This window comes from Panthera onca, chromosome X (genome assembly GCF_046562875.1).
Source record: "Panthera onca isolate mPanOnc1 chromosome X, mPanOnc1 haplotype 2, whole genome shotgun sequence".
NCBI classification, from domain to species: Eukaryota; Metazoa; Chordata; class Mammalia; order Carnivora; family Felidae; genus Panthera; species Panthera onca.
The window spans coordinates 94,005,765-94,022,683 of record NC_138357.1 but is presented as its reverse complement, the minus strand read 5'-3'; the positions used below and the strand labels follow the sequence as shown (position 1 = coordinate 94,022,683).

General features: G+C 42.9%; 1 protein-coding gene and 1 long non-coding RNA gene across 4 annotated transcripts in view; one reads left to right on the top strand and one right to left on the bottom strand.

The window, feature by feature from the left end:
- The window catches only part of MED14 (mediator complex subunit 14), a 66,115-nt gene extending 65,510 nt beyond the window's left edge, over positions 1-605 (bottom strand). For 2 of the 3 annotated variants that reach the window (XM_081793456.1, XM_081793455.1), the window contains exon 1: positions 75-605. In XM_081793456.1, coding sequence (XP_081649582.1) covers positions 75-289 — 215 coding nt within the window. In that variant the 5' untranslated portion in view covers positions 290-605. The remainder of the gene's footprint in view (positions 1-74) is intronic. The other variant, XM_081793454.1, reaches the window with a different exon arrangement.
- Positions 606-812: 207 nt separating this feature from the next.
- LOC145714219 (uncharacterized) overlaps positions 813-16,919 on the top strand; it is a 189,379-nt gene continuing 173,272 nt past the window's right edge. Inside the window, exons 1-2 of the long non-coding RNA XR_014136809.1 lie at positions 813-928; positions 5,969-6,143. This is a non-coding gene — a long non-coding RNA (uncharacterized LOC145714219). The remainder of the gene's footprint in view (positions 929-5,968; positions 6,144-16,919) is intronic.

Below are 16,919 nucleotides of genomic sequence, written 5' to 3'. Positions count from 1 at the left end.
AAGCCGGTTGGGCGGGAAGAGCGGGGGGGGGGGGGGGGGGGCTGGAGAGCAGGCATGGGTTTCGCGGCACTTACAGATCCGTCAACACCATGAGCTCCGAGTAGGCCCGGTGCAGCAGAAATTCGATAAGGGTGCTCAGCCGGTAGCCGGGGCTGGCCGCAGCTGCAGCTGCCGCCGCCACGGCAGCTCCGGGAGGAGGAGGCGCCGGGGCTGAGGCGGGACCGCCGCTGCCCCCGCCACCGCCTCCGGGAGGGACCAGCTGGTGGTTCTCCAGTTGCACTGGGGCCATGGCGGCGCAGGGCCGGGCTTGGTGCAGCGGCACAAGATGAAGCCCTCGAGCTTCCCGGGCGCTCGGTCACCGCGCCGAAGTGGGCGCGGGCAGAGTCGCCGCCGCCTACCGCCAGGCCGCCTCCGAACAGGAAGCCGTGAGCCGGCCGCGGAGGCCCGCCCCCATGTAGCAACGAGCCCGCCGGCCCCAGGGACTGGAGAGAGGGGCGGGGGAGAGGCGGGGAGGGCGGGGAAGCGGGGAGGCCTCCGCAGAGAAGCTGCGCCTCCGCAACCGATCAGAGGCCGCTTCGCCAAGCAGCCGCAGCGTCCATGTTGACGGCCCAAAGCGGAAGTCGTTAGGCAGAGCGGAAGGGGAACCTGCAGGGGGACTTCCGACAGCAACCTGTGCCTTTTCTCCGGCTGTCCGGTGCCGTGACGCTTGGGGGCGCGTGGGAGTGGGGCGGGGCCGGAGCGCGGGTGGGGAAAGCGGAAGCGGTAGCCGCGCGTCGCCGGAAGCGGGTGTGAGGGCGGAGCCATGGACGTCACCGTGAACGTCAGTAGTTGCCCCGCCCTTGCCCTCGCCGCCCTCCGGTGTTTAAAAGGCTCCAGTGTACCCTGAGGTATTTATCAGCGCTCCCCAGTGCGGGGCGAACGTGGCTGGGTAGGTTTCCTTCCTAGATGTTCGTGAGTTGTGGTTCTGGAGTCGCGAAGAAATTGTTGCGGCTGCGCTCTCGTGGCTTCTCAGACCTTTGCTCCTCCCACAGTCTGCTCATGCGCCTTTCGTGGGATAGAAAACGTTTCCGTCATTTTTTTTTTTTTTTTAACTGTGGGAAAAGATGCGAGAAAATATGATGGGGGATAAGAGCAGGGCTGCTGGCAGAATAACTTCACTTTAATGGAGTTGGACATATGCCGACCTCGTTACCGAGCCCCAAATCCGGGGAGTTCTACCACAGAGACAGCCTTTAAATCCTCTACCGCTGGCTCTCACTCCCTTCTTTCTTGTCCCTGCCCTTGCAGTAGACGCCCTGCCCTCCCAGGGTTTTCAGTTTTTCTTCTATGTTCTGCCTCCACTTTTCCCCTTCAAAATTTTGCTTCCTGCTTTAAAACAGTGATTCTCAACGTAGCCTTCACGTTGGAATCACCGGGCGGGGGCGGGGGCGGGGTTTAAAAAAATACTTATGCCACGCTCATAGATGCGGCTTTAAGTGGTCTGATGTGAGATCTGGGCTTCCAGGTTTTAAAGATTCCTAGGTGACTCTGATGTGCAACTAACGTAGAAGTCTATTGTTAAAAAGCGTCAATGGCTCCTACCCTTTTTTCAAACATTTTTGCAGATTCCTATCTGTAACTCCTAGGTGGAAGAGATACTCTTGCTGTTCTTTAAGGTTAAACCAATCTTACTCTTTTTTAAAATTTTTTTAAGTGTATTTATTTTTGACAGAGACAGAGTGCGAGCATGAGCTGGGGAGGGGCAGAGAGAGAGGGAGACACAGAATCCGAAGCAGGCTCCAGGCTCCGAGCTGTCAGCACAGAGCCTGACGTGGGGCTCCAACTCAGGAACCATGAGATCATGACCTGGGCCGAAGTCGGACGCTCAACCGACTGAGCCACCCAGGCGCCCCAAAATAATCTTATTCTTGTCCGCTTGTGTAATTCTCAGTAATTCTTGAAGGCCATTCACCTGTCTTCTGAAGGTGTAACCTTTGGAGTATAGTCGCTTGCTCCCTCTTTTGGGACCTTAAAGAACACTTACACGCGATATCATCATGATACTTATCAAAACGCATTAGTGTTACACCCCTTGCTGGAGGGCAGAGATTATCATTCCTCCCTATGCAAGCTACCTTAGGGAACAAATTTTTATGTTAGCTAGAATGGTACCATTTCTTTTGCAGTTGTTTTGATTTGTTTTACTGAAGATTTTCCCTCTTTCTTGAGAACTACTGACTTAAAACCAAACAAAAAAACCCGGTGATCACATACCCAGGAAAATTGGTGGTTGTACAAGGTGGTCTTTAAGGTCTTTTCTAACTCTCAGATTCTGATTCTGTGTGATGTTGATAGGATTTTAACTCTGCCTTATTGCATATATTAAACACAGTTATTATACACCATGTCTTTTGGTATACGTTCAATTTGGCAGTAAGGTTCTACCTAGAGACAGCACAACCAGCTTGCAAATGAAAGGAAAATAATTAATTGGATGAAAAAATTGTTTTAGGATAGAGAACATTTCACTCACATCCGTCAGATTAAAATCTTTGGAAATTTCTGTTTCAATAGATATCTTTAAAAATTGAAAAGTACCTTTTAAAAAGGATATTCTAAAGGAAAATAGGGCAAAAATCTTACTAATACAACTGTGAGATGTGCTATGTTTGAGTTGTTGGTGATCAGGGAGGTAACATAAATGAAAGCTCCTGAAAGAAGTGATAACCCTCCCTCCCAAGCTGAAAATGTAGCCACTAAACAAATACAGGAAGTGCAAATAGAAGAAATGAATGGGGATGGAGGAAGAATGTTAGCATGTTTGGCTGAGTTACTAAAGGAATGACTCACATCCAAATCACTTTTGGAAATCCTATAATTTATCATTTTAAAACTTACAGTACAATGTTTGGCACTATAGTATTATACATAATTCTTTCACATTTTTCAATTGTTCCTCTATTTGGTCATCACCAGATTCTGTGACACTTCAGATAGTTTCAGAACTAGCAGCATGATACTTCCGTGGCTCTTCAATTGAACTAAACACTTGAAATCTTTCATGAAGCCAGTCCAATTTTAATAAAAGAAATTGATTGCAAAATATGGAAAAATAAAATAACATTTCCTTTTAAGCCCTTTTGCTGGAAAAATGAAATTGTGATAAATATAGTTTCATTTTGAAACATACGGCTGCCCCTCAGACACAAATGAGTAGGAAAGGGATTGAAAAGTAGTTTGTTTCTTCCTTTTTGTGAGGTACTACAATTAATTCCTCTAAAACAGAGCAAAAGCAGTAACTGCATTCATTCAATAGATGCTCCATTCACGGTGAAGTTGAGGGACGGTGCTCACAACACTCTGAGTATGGTCTGACCAACCTAGAAAAAATGAGAACACTTTAATTGTTTTGCCTATAAAAGAAAACCCAAACTTCTTACTGTGGTCTCCAAAGCCCCTAAGAGAGTGATCCTTGTCTGCTTCTCCACTGCTATCTCCTACTACTCTTTCCTTTGCTCACTACACCTGTAACCACACTGGGTCTAGCACATGCTGTTCCTTCAGTGTTAAGGCTTGTCCACTGTTCCAGATATGGGAAACACTTGTTTCCCAGCTCATCACATGTTTCTGGCTTCTCATCCTTCCAGTGTCAGCTTAAATGAGAAAATCCTTAGGGAGGCCTCCCTTGGCTATTTGATATTAGGAATATATAAGGAATTCCATTGCAGCATTGTAGAAGCCAAACCATATGATCTTAGCTGTCTCAGTAGAATGGTTAAGTAAATTACTATATTTCCATGTAACTGTTCAAGTGAAGGAATTAGACCTACATGTACCAACATGGATTCATCTCAAAAACAATACTGAATGAAAACAGCCATCTTTTTTGATACCATTTCTGTCCATTTTTATTTTTTTTATTCTTTAAAATTTAATTTTAATTCCAGTATAGTTAACATACACTGTTATATTATTTTCAGATATACAATATAGTGATCCAACAGTTCTATACATTACCCTGTGCTCATCATGACAAGTTCACTCCTTAATCCCCATCACTTATTTTATCCATTACCCCACCCACCTCCCTTCTGGTAACCATCAGTTTGTTCTCTATACTTAAGAGTCTGTTTCTTGCTTTGTCTCTCTCTTTCTCTCTTTTTTCCTTCACTCATTCGTTTTGTTTCTTATCTGTCCATTTTTTTTTTAATTTTTTTTTTTTAACGTTTGTTTATTTTTGAGACAGAGAGAGACAGAGCATGAACAGGGGAGGGGCAGAGAGAGAGGGAGACACAGAATCCGAAACAGGCTCCAGGCTCCGAACGGTCAGCACAGAGCCCGACGCGGGGCTCGAACTCACGGACCGCGAGATCATGACCTGAGCCGAAGTCGGACGCTCAACCGACTGAGCCACCCAGGCGCCCCTCTTATCTGTCCATTTTTAAAGCACACAAAATAACTGTAATTTTATATACTGTAGTCAAGGTAAAAAATGTCAATGAAGATGATAGCACTTTCAGGATGGTAGTTACTTCTAGGGAGGGGTAAGGGACGAGGTAGTGCTTTATTGGATATTAGCTATTAGTTATATCTAATGGCTTTACTGAAGAAAAACCTGAAGGATATGTGACAATATTAATATCTATTAAATCTGGGGAGAGAGAGATGATTGTAAATATGTTCTGTACTTTTCAATATTTTTATAAAGATTTTATAATTAAAAAATGTTTAATGTTTATTTAATTTTGTGACACAGTGTGAGGGGGAAGGGGCAGAGAGAGAGAGGTAGACAGAGAATCTGAAGCTGGTTCTGCGCTGTCAGTGCAAAACCCTACATGGGGCCTGAACTGAACCGTAAGATCATGACCTGAGCTGAAGTTGGATGCTCAAACAACTGAGCCACTCGGGCCCCAAGATTTCATAATTTTTTTAAGTTGAAATTAAAATGTTTCTATTAGTATAATTTATAAAAGCTGCCATAACAAACCCCCAATCTCAGTGACTTAACATGATAAGAGTTTATTTCTCGTGTTCACAAAGTTCAGTAAAGATGTACCTGATGGAGAGGCTCTCTCTAAGTAGTAACCCAGAGATCTAGACTCCTTCTTTTTTTTTTTTTAATGTTTATTTATTTTTGAGAGAGAGAGACAGTGAGAACCAGGGAGGGGCAGAGAGAGAGGGGTAGACACAGAATCCAAAACAGGCTCCAGGCTCTGAGCTGTCAGCACACAGCACAACGTGGGGCTCGAACTCACGAACATGAGATCATGACCCGAGCCAAAGTCAGACACTTAACCGACTGAGCCACCCAGGTGCCCCAGGACTCCTTCTATTTTGGGAAGCCATCGCTCTAAGTGGGAGATTTTTTTCTATGTCCACCCACATTCCATTAGTCAGAATTAGTTACATAGCCCTTTTAAATGCTAGGAGCTGGGTCGATCCATGTTGTCTCAAATGGCAAGACCTTATTCTTTTTTTATGGCTGGGTGATATTCCACTGTACATATACCACATCTTATTTATTCATTTATCAGCAGACACTTAGGTTGCTTCCATGTCTTTGTTACCGTAAATAATGCTTCAGTGTAGGTCAGGGAGTGAGGGGTAGATGAACTAGGTGAAGGGGATTAAGAGGTACAACTTTCCAGTTATAGTAAGTCACAGAGATGAAAAGTACCACATAGGAAATATTGTCAACAATATTATAATAACGTTATATGGAGACAGATAGTGACTACACTTCCGTGGTGAGCACAGCTTAGTGTATAGAATTGTTAAATCACTATGTTGTACCCCTGAAATTAATATAATATTGTATGTCAATTACACTTCAATAATACATTTTTTTAAAAAATAAAGGCTAGGGAGCTGGGAAATACAGTCTTCTTGTGTGCCTAGGAAGAAAATGAAATGGTTTGGCGAACAAAGAATATTTCTTTTTACCACAAAACTAAAGTAGTCTTCTCTCTCTCTCTTTTTTTTCCCTTAGAGCATGGTCTCTGGAATCAGACCACTTAGATTAAAGTCCTAGCTTGACCACTTGCCATCTGAATGCTCTCCAGCAAGTTATTTCACTTCTCTGGGTCTCAGTTTCCTCATCTGTAATAATAGTATTTACCTCAGAGGATGACCATGAAGAACTAATGAGTTAACATTTGCAAACAGTAAGTGATCTATAAATATTAACTATTACCACCATCATCACTTAGGAGTAATAATTCTTATATTTGGTTTTTCACCTAATAACCTATGAATTTACTGTCTTTCCCTGCCCTCATGTGGCTCTCGCTCTGATAATCCCAGCACCTAGCATAGTGCCCTAGCTATCTGGTTTTAATGAATGAATGGGACAGGTATATTCCTTCACCTATACACTGTAGTTCTATTTATATTGCATTAACCTATTTGGGATTAAGATTGACTCACGTGTATTTACGTGTGAAAAAGAAGTGTCTAGGCTTTCTACAAAAACACTTAAGAAAAAAACTTGGTGGAGGTAGATGAACTACAATTGGCAACATGTTGACAGTTATTAAAGTTGATGATGGATACATGGAAGTTTCTTACACTCTGTTCTTTCTCCTCTTTTCTGTATGCACGAGAATATATATAATAAAAAGTTTTGAAAAATCAAAACTGGGTACTCAACTAAAGGTCCAGATCTTTTTTTCTTTCCTAATCGACAGCTTTTAATATATGTATCTACTCAATCTTTGAGAGTTTTTAAAACATTTTTGTAATTTATGGAGTGTTTAACATTAAAAAAACTACAAGGAAATTTAAATTATAACTGCTTGTAAAAGAAATGAATGTGTCAAATATTTTAACAATTTTGGTTTCAGGCCTTGGAATAAGAATGTTTGCAAGGAGCTCTAAAAAAAACTTATCCAGATTTATAATCTTAAGAATTTCTAGCTGTGCTAAAATTCAGTATCTTTTTTTTCACCTCACAGTTACTTTTTAAAAAATTTTGTGGTGAGAACATTTAAGATCTACTCTCTTAGCAACTTTAAAATATACAGCACGTGTTAACTATAGTCACCATGCTGTATATTAGATCCCCAGAACTTATTCATTTTATAACTGGAAGTTTATACCATTTGACTGTCTCCCCATTTCCCCCACCCCCGGCCCCTGGCAACCACCAGTCTACTCTCTCCTTCTATGAGTTTGGCCTTTCTGGGTTCCCACATGTTAGTGCAACCATACAGTATTTGTTTTTCTATGTATGACTTACTTTAGTTAGCATATTGCCATCAAAGTTTTATCCAAATAGCAGTGTTTCCTTCTTTCCTTCTTTTATGGCTGATTAATATTCCTCTGTGTGTCTTTGTGTGTGTGTGTGTGTGTGTGTGTACATAGATAGATGAGTATCACATTTTTTTAATCCAGTCATCCATTGACAGACACGTTGTTTCCATGTTTTGGCTATTATGAATAATGCTGCAGTGAACATGTGGGGTGCAGATACCTCTTTGTAAAATTCATTATCTTTTAAACAAATGATTTCTAATGGATGAACAAAGGAAGAAGAAAAAGAATTATAAGAACTATATTTAGAATGCTGGTATTATATTCATCACTAAGATAAAAATCTTATCTTGCCTTATTCTATCTTCATTAGGGAAGAATGCCAACCTCTGGATGCCAGGTGTTGGTACCATCCATAGGTGGCATCCATAGGTGCCAGAGTAATCCTCAGCACAGATCAGAGTGGCCAGATTAAACCTCAGCACAGCAAATAGCAGGGACATCAGCATGATAGCTCTGCTTCTCATGCCCCCAAGTCCCATGAAATGATGTGATGGACGCAGATGGAGACCCTGTGCTCAGCGAGTTGCATCATGGGTGAGAAACCCAGGGCCAAGGGTTCAACACCTTAATTCTCATCAATCAGATTGAGAGCTTGTTTGGAGGTTCCAGCAGGGAAGCACAGATAGTCGTATACCTCTGACTGATGAACAGTCCTCTATCGGAGAAGGTCGTCCTCTTCAACCAAGTGTGCAGCTTCGGGAGTGATGTACATGGAGTGGTGAGGTAGGAAGGGAGGCCCGCCTAGCCAGCCAGATCAGCCGAATCAACCCTGGCGGTCAATGGAGTGACAGATGTCACAGCCAGATCACCCTCATATCATCATCAGTCAGACTGAAACAAGATTACACTGGTGCACACGTGAGAAGGGAGCTGAAGTGTCAGGCACAGCCGAGCAGTCCTGCTTTCATCGGGGCATCGGACAGAGCTGAATAGTGCTGCCATCCCGAGGGTGTCCAGCACAGGGGAATAGTTCCAATGTGGCCGCACCCACAGGAGTTTTTCTGTTTTCCTAGCTCAAGGATGAGATGACAAACCCAGCAGCAGGGTCATAGTGTCAACTGTAGCTGCTGCTTGACTCATGTGAACCACGTGATTGTTTTGTGATGCTGCAGTGCTGGATGAAGGGGACAAAGAAAGCATTCAGTGTTCCCACCCCTTCCCCCCCCACCCCCGCACACACCTCACAGGGATGCAGGCGTTCCACCATCAGGTACCAGGGTTATTCTCTTTCCATGGCCGTGAAGGTCATTTGTTCTAAGTCAGTAGCCACTATGTCTCTCTTCACTCACCTGACTCCTACCTCCATGCAGACCTTCTTCCATTTCAGATGTGTGCTGTGATGGAACTTGGTAGAACCAAGAGTTCCCCCACCATCAAGCAGGCCACCGTAGGGATACTCCAGGGCTCATAAGTTTCACCAACTGACTCTTATCCTCATGGCCAGCAGTCTTCCTCCCCGAACAACTGAAACCAAGTGGTAGCAGAAGCAACAGATGCAGTCACCTTCCCTTTGTGGTCCAACTGCCACCTTAAGATGAAGCCAGTGAGGCTTCCCAGGTACTAGGACCAGAGGGGGAAAACGGTGAGGAGTGACTAGAGATTGTCAGGGTGGAATCACAAACACAGAGTCCCAGACTCCCGTTGCTCCCAACCTTTCAGTCCTGACCTTCCCTACACGGCTGTTCCAAAGGAGATGCTCCCTTGGAAGCCTAATAGGCAATATGGCTCCATTCAGTCTCACCCAGGTGTGGACTCTTTCTACCACTGTCTGCATGGGCCACATGAATGTGCTATTGGCCTGTGGCAATGGCTTTTCAGAGTTCACAGCCCCACAGAGCAGTGTTTTTACTACTAGGTGCCTGACCTGAGAGCTAGAGCATCAGCCACAGCCTGAGGCAGTTGAACATATAACATGGATGGTCCTTAGCAGTACCGCCTAAGAGAAGAGTAATACCTATAAGCTTGGCCCATTGTACTGACCAGTCCTTACCACAGTTTTTCTTCCAGACCTGTTGGGGACACACAGGTGCTGCCACCCAGGACACATCATCAGCTTTTAGTTTGGCTGAACCATCAGTAAACCAGGCCCAAGGACCCTTAGGGACACTCTGGAGGCTGGCCCTGCGAGTGATCTAGGAGGGGGAGCTACGATGGCCCCTAAACCTGTGGCCCCAATATCTTCATGTGAGGAGGACACACCTGTGGGGCTAAGCACGCTATTTTCATTAAGTAAGAAAAGACTGTTGTGCCTTTCCAACTCTGTTACCATCGAGTGGGCCCAACCTAAGAGAATATCTAGGTGCAGTGTTACCTGGAAGTACAGGGTAAGATGCTCAGTCTCCCCAAGTGCCCACCTAATAGCAGACCAGTAGCTGTTTTGCAAATGGAATGTTGTGGGTAGGTGCTAGGGTGGCAGCAAGTCCAGAGTCCCAGGGGATGCCTCCAAGCAGAAGCAGCCTCCCTTCACCAGAGGTGTACGACAAGGGTCCAAAAAGCCAGACTCAGATGGTTACAGTTAATTCCCTTCCTCATATTACTTCATTTCCAATTCTGGCCAATTGAACGCATGGCTGTGAACGAGCTCTGGTATTCAAGTCATAAAATTTTTTATCCTGCTTCCTTGCCCTCCCTTCACCTCATTGTACCCTCATTAGAGACTAAGGCCTCTGGTCTGCCCTGGGGGTGGAGAAACTTCAACCCCCACCCTTAGTCCCCTTTCTCCTTAAAGGCAGTTAAATGAGAATACATAGTTCATGGTCAAGTGGTAAAGGTGCTGAAGGAAGAATTTGTTTTAAGGCAACCGCTTGGCTTCTTAGTTCCTCCAGTAGAGAGAATGATTTCTGTGGAGGGATCTGGTTTCACAGAGGCACTCTCAGTTCCAACTGGGTCGATGACTAACTGGCTGCTGCCCCCTCCCCCATAGCTCAATATCCGGACCAAATCTCTTCGGTCCTCACCCTCTCCATGTCTTCTGTGCTTAGCCCCTGCTTGAACAGCCATATCCACGTTGCCTTATGGGTCCCTTTGGAGGGAATTTGATACTCCCTTCCTTAGTTTTGTCTTGCATTGCAGTCTTTGCCTTGTTTGGGTTGCCCATCTTTATCCCAGGCATTTTTTTGGCTCAGGGTCAGCAGTGCCCACACAGAGGGCCTTCGAGTACTAAAAACAAAGGTAGTGGAGTCTTCCACCTGCGGGGGGGCAAACCACGACACCCTTTCAGCCATTCTCTGAAGTGAGGGGCTCATCATGAGGGCTTTCATTGTGTCCATTTTGCAGTCAGTCTGGAGCATCTACAGCACTCAGGCTTTGAATAACTTCTTCCATGGTGTTCCATGGCATTTTTAAAATCAGCATTGGGGAAAGCTTTCTGGTTTGGCCATAATGTCATCATTGAAACAGAAATTCACAGGTGCCTGGGTGGCTCAGTCGGTTGAGCGTCTGACTTGGGCCCAGGTCATGATCTTGCGGTTTGTGGGTTCAAGCCCTATGTAGGGCTCTGTGCTGACAGCTTGGAGCCTGGAACCTGCTTCGAATTCTGTGTCTCCCTCTTTCTCTGCAACCCCGCCTTCCCTGCTCGCATTCTGTCTCTCTCTCAAACATAAACATTAAAAACTTAAAAAAAAATTTTTTTTTATCATTTATTCATTTTTGAGAGAGAGAGACAGAGCATGAGTGGGGATGGGGCAGAGAGAGGGAGACACAGAATCCGAAGCAGGCTCCAGGCTCTGAGCTGGCTCCAGCACAGAGCCCAACGCAGGGCTCGAACTCACAAACTGCGAGATCATGACCTGAGCCAAAGTTGGACACTCAGCTGACTGAGCCACCCAGGTGCCCCAATATTTAAATATTTTTAAAAATTCAAAGTAGCAAGCCTTGTTGAGGGCATAATTGTGTCCCAGTTACATAGTAGCTTAAAGCATGTGAGACAGCCTAGCTGCTGCCATTCATTCTCGCTCCCTCATCACACAGACATACCAGCCAGGTCTTCAACAGCTCTCCAGTCTGTCAGCCAAAGCCATCCCGGGTGTCCCTCACCAGAATGGGTGGATTGAAAACTGATTTTGTTGGACTCCAGGTTTGTCCCTGGTGATCTTAGGCTGATTAGGGTAGGATCATTTGGAGTTTCTACCCAGGTATGGTCAAGCCCCTCACTGCTATGGACCAGCACCCTTCATTTGGTAATAATGTACACATCTGCAGCCCCTTGCATCGCATCCACTTGAGACATCTCTATCCCTAATAACATGGAGTTTGCACTGAATCTGGACCCTGATGATCTCTTTGGCTCTTTGGTTGTCAGATTTGTTATACCATCCTGGGATTTTAGAGTTCTGATCAATCTGTGGTGGCCTCTGATGAAATATGCCTTTTAATACCATCCTCTGTGTTCTGCATGTCCATCATCTTGTATGTTGTCTGAGAACTTAGAGATTGGCCTTGGGAGAGATCTTTGTAAATATTCTGTCCTCCAGGAGGCTGCTGATTTCTCCAGTCAGCAGTTGAAGTGATTTAACATTAGAGTCAAGGTCCCAAGTCATTCGTAAGTGATATTTTTATGTTTAACTGAGTGTCAGCTAATGTCCCATGGGGTTTTTGGCTAATGAACATACTAACTTCCGGCATAACTTCACTGAGGACAATTTAGAATTGTAATGGCCACTTTAGGCAACTTTGACACGAATAAGATTGTTCGTCTGAGAGGGGCTTTAGAACAAAAAAAAAAAAAAACTCACGAGGAGACTACCTTGTCTAAAAAAAAGAAATCACATTATTTTCCCATGCATTGAGTATTAATAAGCACTGAATTTTCCTGGTATGACTTGATAAAATTACCAAGGCCCTAAGTTATTGGTTAAAACACCTCCAATGACTGTTGTGGGTAGGTGTATATAACTGTCAAAATGGGTGTTTAGCTTTTGCAGTGATAATTTCATTCTGAAACCGGTTCCTTCTCTCCTTTTACAGTTTTTCTTTTTCTCTTTGCCTCACTTGGGAAATTTTAAAGATTATCATAAAAATTATTTTGTCATTAGGTGCATATTCTAGGAATATCTAGTACAGATAGTCATAAATGTCTATAAGAAAGAAAAAACATAATAAACTTTCTTTCGCTTTAGAAAACATGACAGACTTAAATAGTGGCCTTTTTTAGTAGACTTACAAGGTGAGAAGAGTGTCTTCTTTTGGTTTTAATCTGTAAAATTATTGCAAGTCAGTGTTCTACTTAAGCAGGCTCCATGCTCAACACAGAGCCCAATGCAGGGCTTGATGCCACGAGTGTGGGATCATGACCTGAGCTGAAATCAAGAGCCGGATCCTCAACCAACCGAGCCACCCAGGCCCCCTATGAATATAATCTAAAAAGTGTATCCAGGGAATCTTGGCTAGAAGGTTCTTGATTTCCTGTCTATTGGTTTTCTCTGGGTCTGGAGAAAGCCAAAGTTGGCCGGGGAGATTAAAGGAGATAATAAAAATAATTATACTATATGCAATATAATAATTACATAAAACATGAATATGTATACAGGAAAATGGATATTATTTGTCTGTTAGGGAAATTATTAAGTTTATTAAATTATTAAACTTATTAAAATAGTAATTTCAATGTAATTCATATTTTGTTTAATATGTCAACACTAATTATGTCTTAAAATTAAAGCCCTTAATTTTATTGTGTATTTACATTGCTATATGTTTACATACAAACACATTCATATGAAGGGATATTAAGGAGTGATGTCACTGCACGTTGCAGAGTAGGGAACTCCAGGGCTGCATCCTCCCCAGAAGAAACCAATGAGCTGGCAAAAGCTATCATAATCAGCTTTTGCAAAACACTAGAATTGAGTCAGTTATAACTACCAGAGGAAGGCTTGATGAAGGCAACAGCTGCTGTGCTGTGGAAAGAGAACATAGTGGCCTTTTAAATTGCCCACTACGGTCCCCCACACCCTAGATTGGGAGCACCAAGAGGACAGCCGTCCACACTCTTACTGCAGGTTGCTAGTGCCTAGGAGAGCAATATGGACCTTATTCTCAAATAATTGTGCTTGTGGGTTTAGAATTGTCTGGTAGCTCTCTAAAGGACCCGCACAATGTTTACCTTTGTTTCTGTCAACTCAGAGCATTCCTGGACCTGGGGCACCTTCCCGAGCAGCTTTTACCAAAAACATTTAAAGGCCCACATATTGGCTATAGCAGCCTGGGAGCAAGGGACAACAGTCAGGACAACAAATAGACCATAAAGCCTAGGAAGGAAGAGATTGGGAAAGGAGATACATGGAGAATTAGGGACTTTTAGAAGCTCCCACATATACCTGGGAATCAGGAAGGCCTCATGTGTGCCCAGGGCTGGATACATCCTCAAAAAAACCCTGAAAAGACCCTAAGCTTTTACCTCCAGCTCGACTTCAGGCTCCATACAATCAGGATGTGAAGGCTAAGGCAGAGTCACAAATGGCCTGACTAAGCATTGGAGAAGTGCTCCCACATTGAGCCAATCTTAGAAGACTGGAAGAGTAGTTTATTTTTTTCTTTTTCCTTCCTTCTTCCCCTTTGTTCTTCTTTCTTCCTCCTCTTTCTCTTCCTCTTTCTTCTCTCCCAGTATTTACAGAAACTCTGTACTAACTGACCACAAAGCTAACAAAACAGGCTTAGGTAGCCATATGTGACAAAGAATACAGATTTTACAAATATAGTTTAGAAAAGTTACTAAACAAGCAACAACATAGATCAATGGAATAGAGTTGAGAATTCAGAAAGAAACCTGTATATCTATGGCCAACTGATTTTTGACAAGAGTGCCAAAACCATTGAATGAGGAAAGAATTGTCTCTTCAATAAATGGTGCTGGGAAACTAGGTATACACATGCAAAAGAATGAAATTGGACCCTTACCTTATACTATATACAAAAATTAACTCAAAAATGGATGAAAGACCTAAATGTAAAAGCTAAAACTATAAAACTCTTAGAAGAAAACATAGGGGTAAAATTTCATGACTTTAGATTTGACAATGGATTCTTAAATATGATACCAAAAGCACAGGCAATAAAAGAAGAGGGAGATAAATTGGACTCCATCATAATTAGAAACTTTTGCAAAAATGAACTATTGGGACCTCATCAAAATAAAAACTTCTGCACAGCAAAGGAACAATCAGCAAAACTAAAAGGCAACCGACAGAATGGGAGAAGATATTTGCAAATGACATATCGGATAAAGGGTTAGCATCCAAAATCTATAAAGAACTTATCGAACTCAACACCCAAAAAACAAATAATCCAGTGAAGAAATGGGCAAAAGACATGAATAGACACTTCTCCAAAGAAGACATCCAGATGGCCAACAGACGCATGACAAAATGCTCAACATCACTCATCAGCAGGGAAATACAAATCAAAACCACAATGAGATACCACCCCACACCTGTCAGAATGGCTAACATGAACAACTCAGGCAACAACAGATGTTGGTGAGGATGTGGAGAGAGAGGATCTCTTTTGCATTGTTGGTGGGAATGCAAACTGGTGCAGTCACTCTGGAAAACAGTATGGAGGTTCCTCAAAAAATTAAAAATAGAACTACCCTACGACCCAGCAATGGCACTACTAGGTATTTATCCAAGGGATACAGGGATGCTGTTTCGAAGGGGCACATACACCCGCATGTTTATAGCAGCACTATCAACAATAGCCGAAGTATGGAAAGAGCCCAAATGTCCATCGATGAATGAATGGATAAAGAAGATGTGGTATATATATACAATGGAGTATTACCCGGCAATCAAAAAGAATGAAATCTTGCCATTTGCAACTACGTGGATGGAACTAGAGGGTATTATGCTAAGCAAAATTAGTCAGAGAAAGACAAATATCATATGACTTCACTCATAGGAGGACTTTAAGACACAGAACACATGAACACATGGGAAGGGAAGCAAAAATAATATAAAAACAGGGACGGGGACAAAACATAAGAGACTCTTAAATATAAAGAACAAACAGAGGGTTCCTGGAGGGGTTGTGGGAGGGGGGATCGGCTAAATGGGTAAGGGGCATTAAGGAATCTACTGACCCAGCAATAGCACTGCTAGGAATTTATCCAAGGGATACAGGAGTACTGATGCATAGGGGCACTTGTACCCCAATGTTTATAGCAGCACTCTCAACAATAGCCAAATTATGGAAAGAGCCTAAATGTCCATCAACTGATGAATGGATAAAGAAATTGTGGTTTATATACACAATGGAATACTACGTGGCAATGAGAAAAAATGAAATATGGCCTTTTGTAGCAACGTGGATGGAACTGGAGAGTGTGATGCTAGGTGAAATAAGCCATACAGAGAAAGACAGATACCATATGGTTTCACTCTTATGTGGATCCTGAGAAACGTAACAGAAACCCATGGGGGAGGGGAAGGAAAAAAAAAAAAAGAGGTTAGAGTGGGAGAGAGCCAAAGCATAAGAGACTGTTAAAAACTGAGAACAAACTGAGGGTTGATGGGGGGTGGGAGGGGGGGAGGGTGGGTGATGGGTATTGAGGAGGGCACCTTTTGGGATGAGCACTGGGTGTTGTATGGAAACCAATTTGACAATAAATTTCATGAAAAAAAAAAGGAATCTACTGAAATCATTGCTGCACTATATGCTAACTAACTTGGGTGTAAACTTAAAAAAATTTTAAAAAAGAATTAAAAACTTTGGTACATCAAAGGACACTATCAAGAAAGTAAAAATACAACTACAGAACAAAAGAAAATTTGTGCTTTGTGAATCATAAATCTTAGAAGAGTCTAGTATCCAGAATATATACAGGACTCTTACACCTCACCCAAAGACAAACCATACAGTTTTAAAATGTGCAAAGGACTTGAATAGACATTTCTCTAAAGAAGACATACAGAAATGGGTGCCTGGGTGACTCAGTCAGTTAAGCCTCCGACTTCAGCTCAGGTCATGATCTCACAGTTCGTGAGTTTGAGCCCGGCTTTGGGCTGTGTGCTGACAGTGGGGAGCCTGTTCAGATTCTCTGTCTCCATCTCTTTCTGCCCCTCCCATGCTCATGTGCTCGTGTGCGCTCTCTCTCAAAAATAAATAAACATTTAAAAAAATGAAGACCTACAGATGGACAATAAATACATGAAAAGATGTTCAGCATCACTAATCATTAGGGAAATGAAAATCAAAACCACCATGAGATACCACTTTCCACCTAGTAGGATGGCTGTTATTTAAAAAAAAAAAGAAAGAAAGAAAGAAAGAAAGAAAGAAAATAGCAAGAGTTGGTGAGGACATGGAGAGTTGGAGTCCTCATGCATGGATGATGGAAGTGTAAAATGGTGTAGCTGCTGTGGAAAACAGTTTGGTTGGTCTTCAAAAATGTTAAACGAACAATTGCCATATGACCCAGCACTTCCACTCTTATGTAAATACCCAAAAAGAACTTAAAGCAGGTAAACAAATACTTGCACACGAATGTTCAGAGCAGCACTATTCCTGATAGCTGAAAGATGAAAACAACCCAAATGTCCATTCAACCAGTGAATAAACAAAATGTGATACACACATACATACAAAGGATGTTGTTCAGCCATAAAAAGGAGTGAGATACTGGCATATAC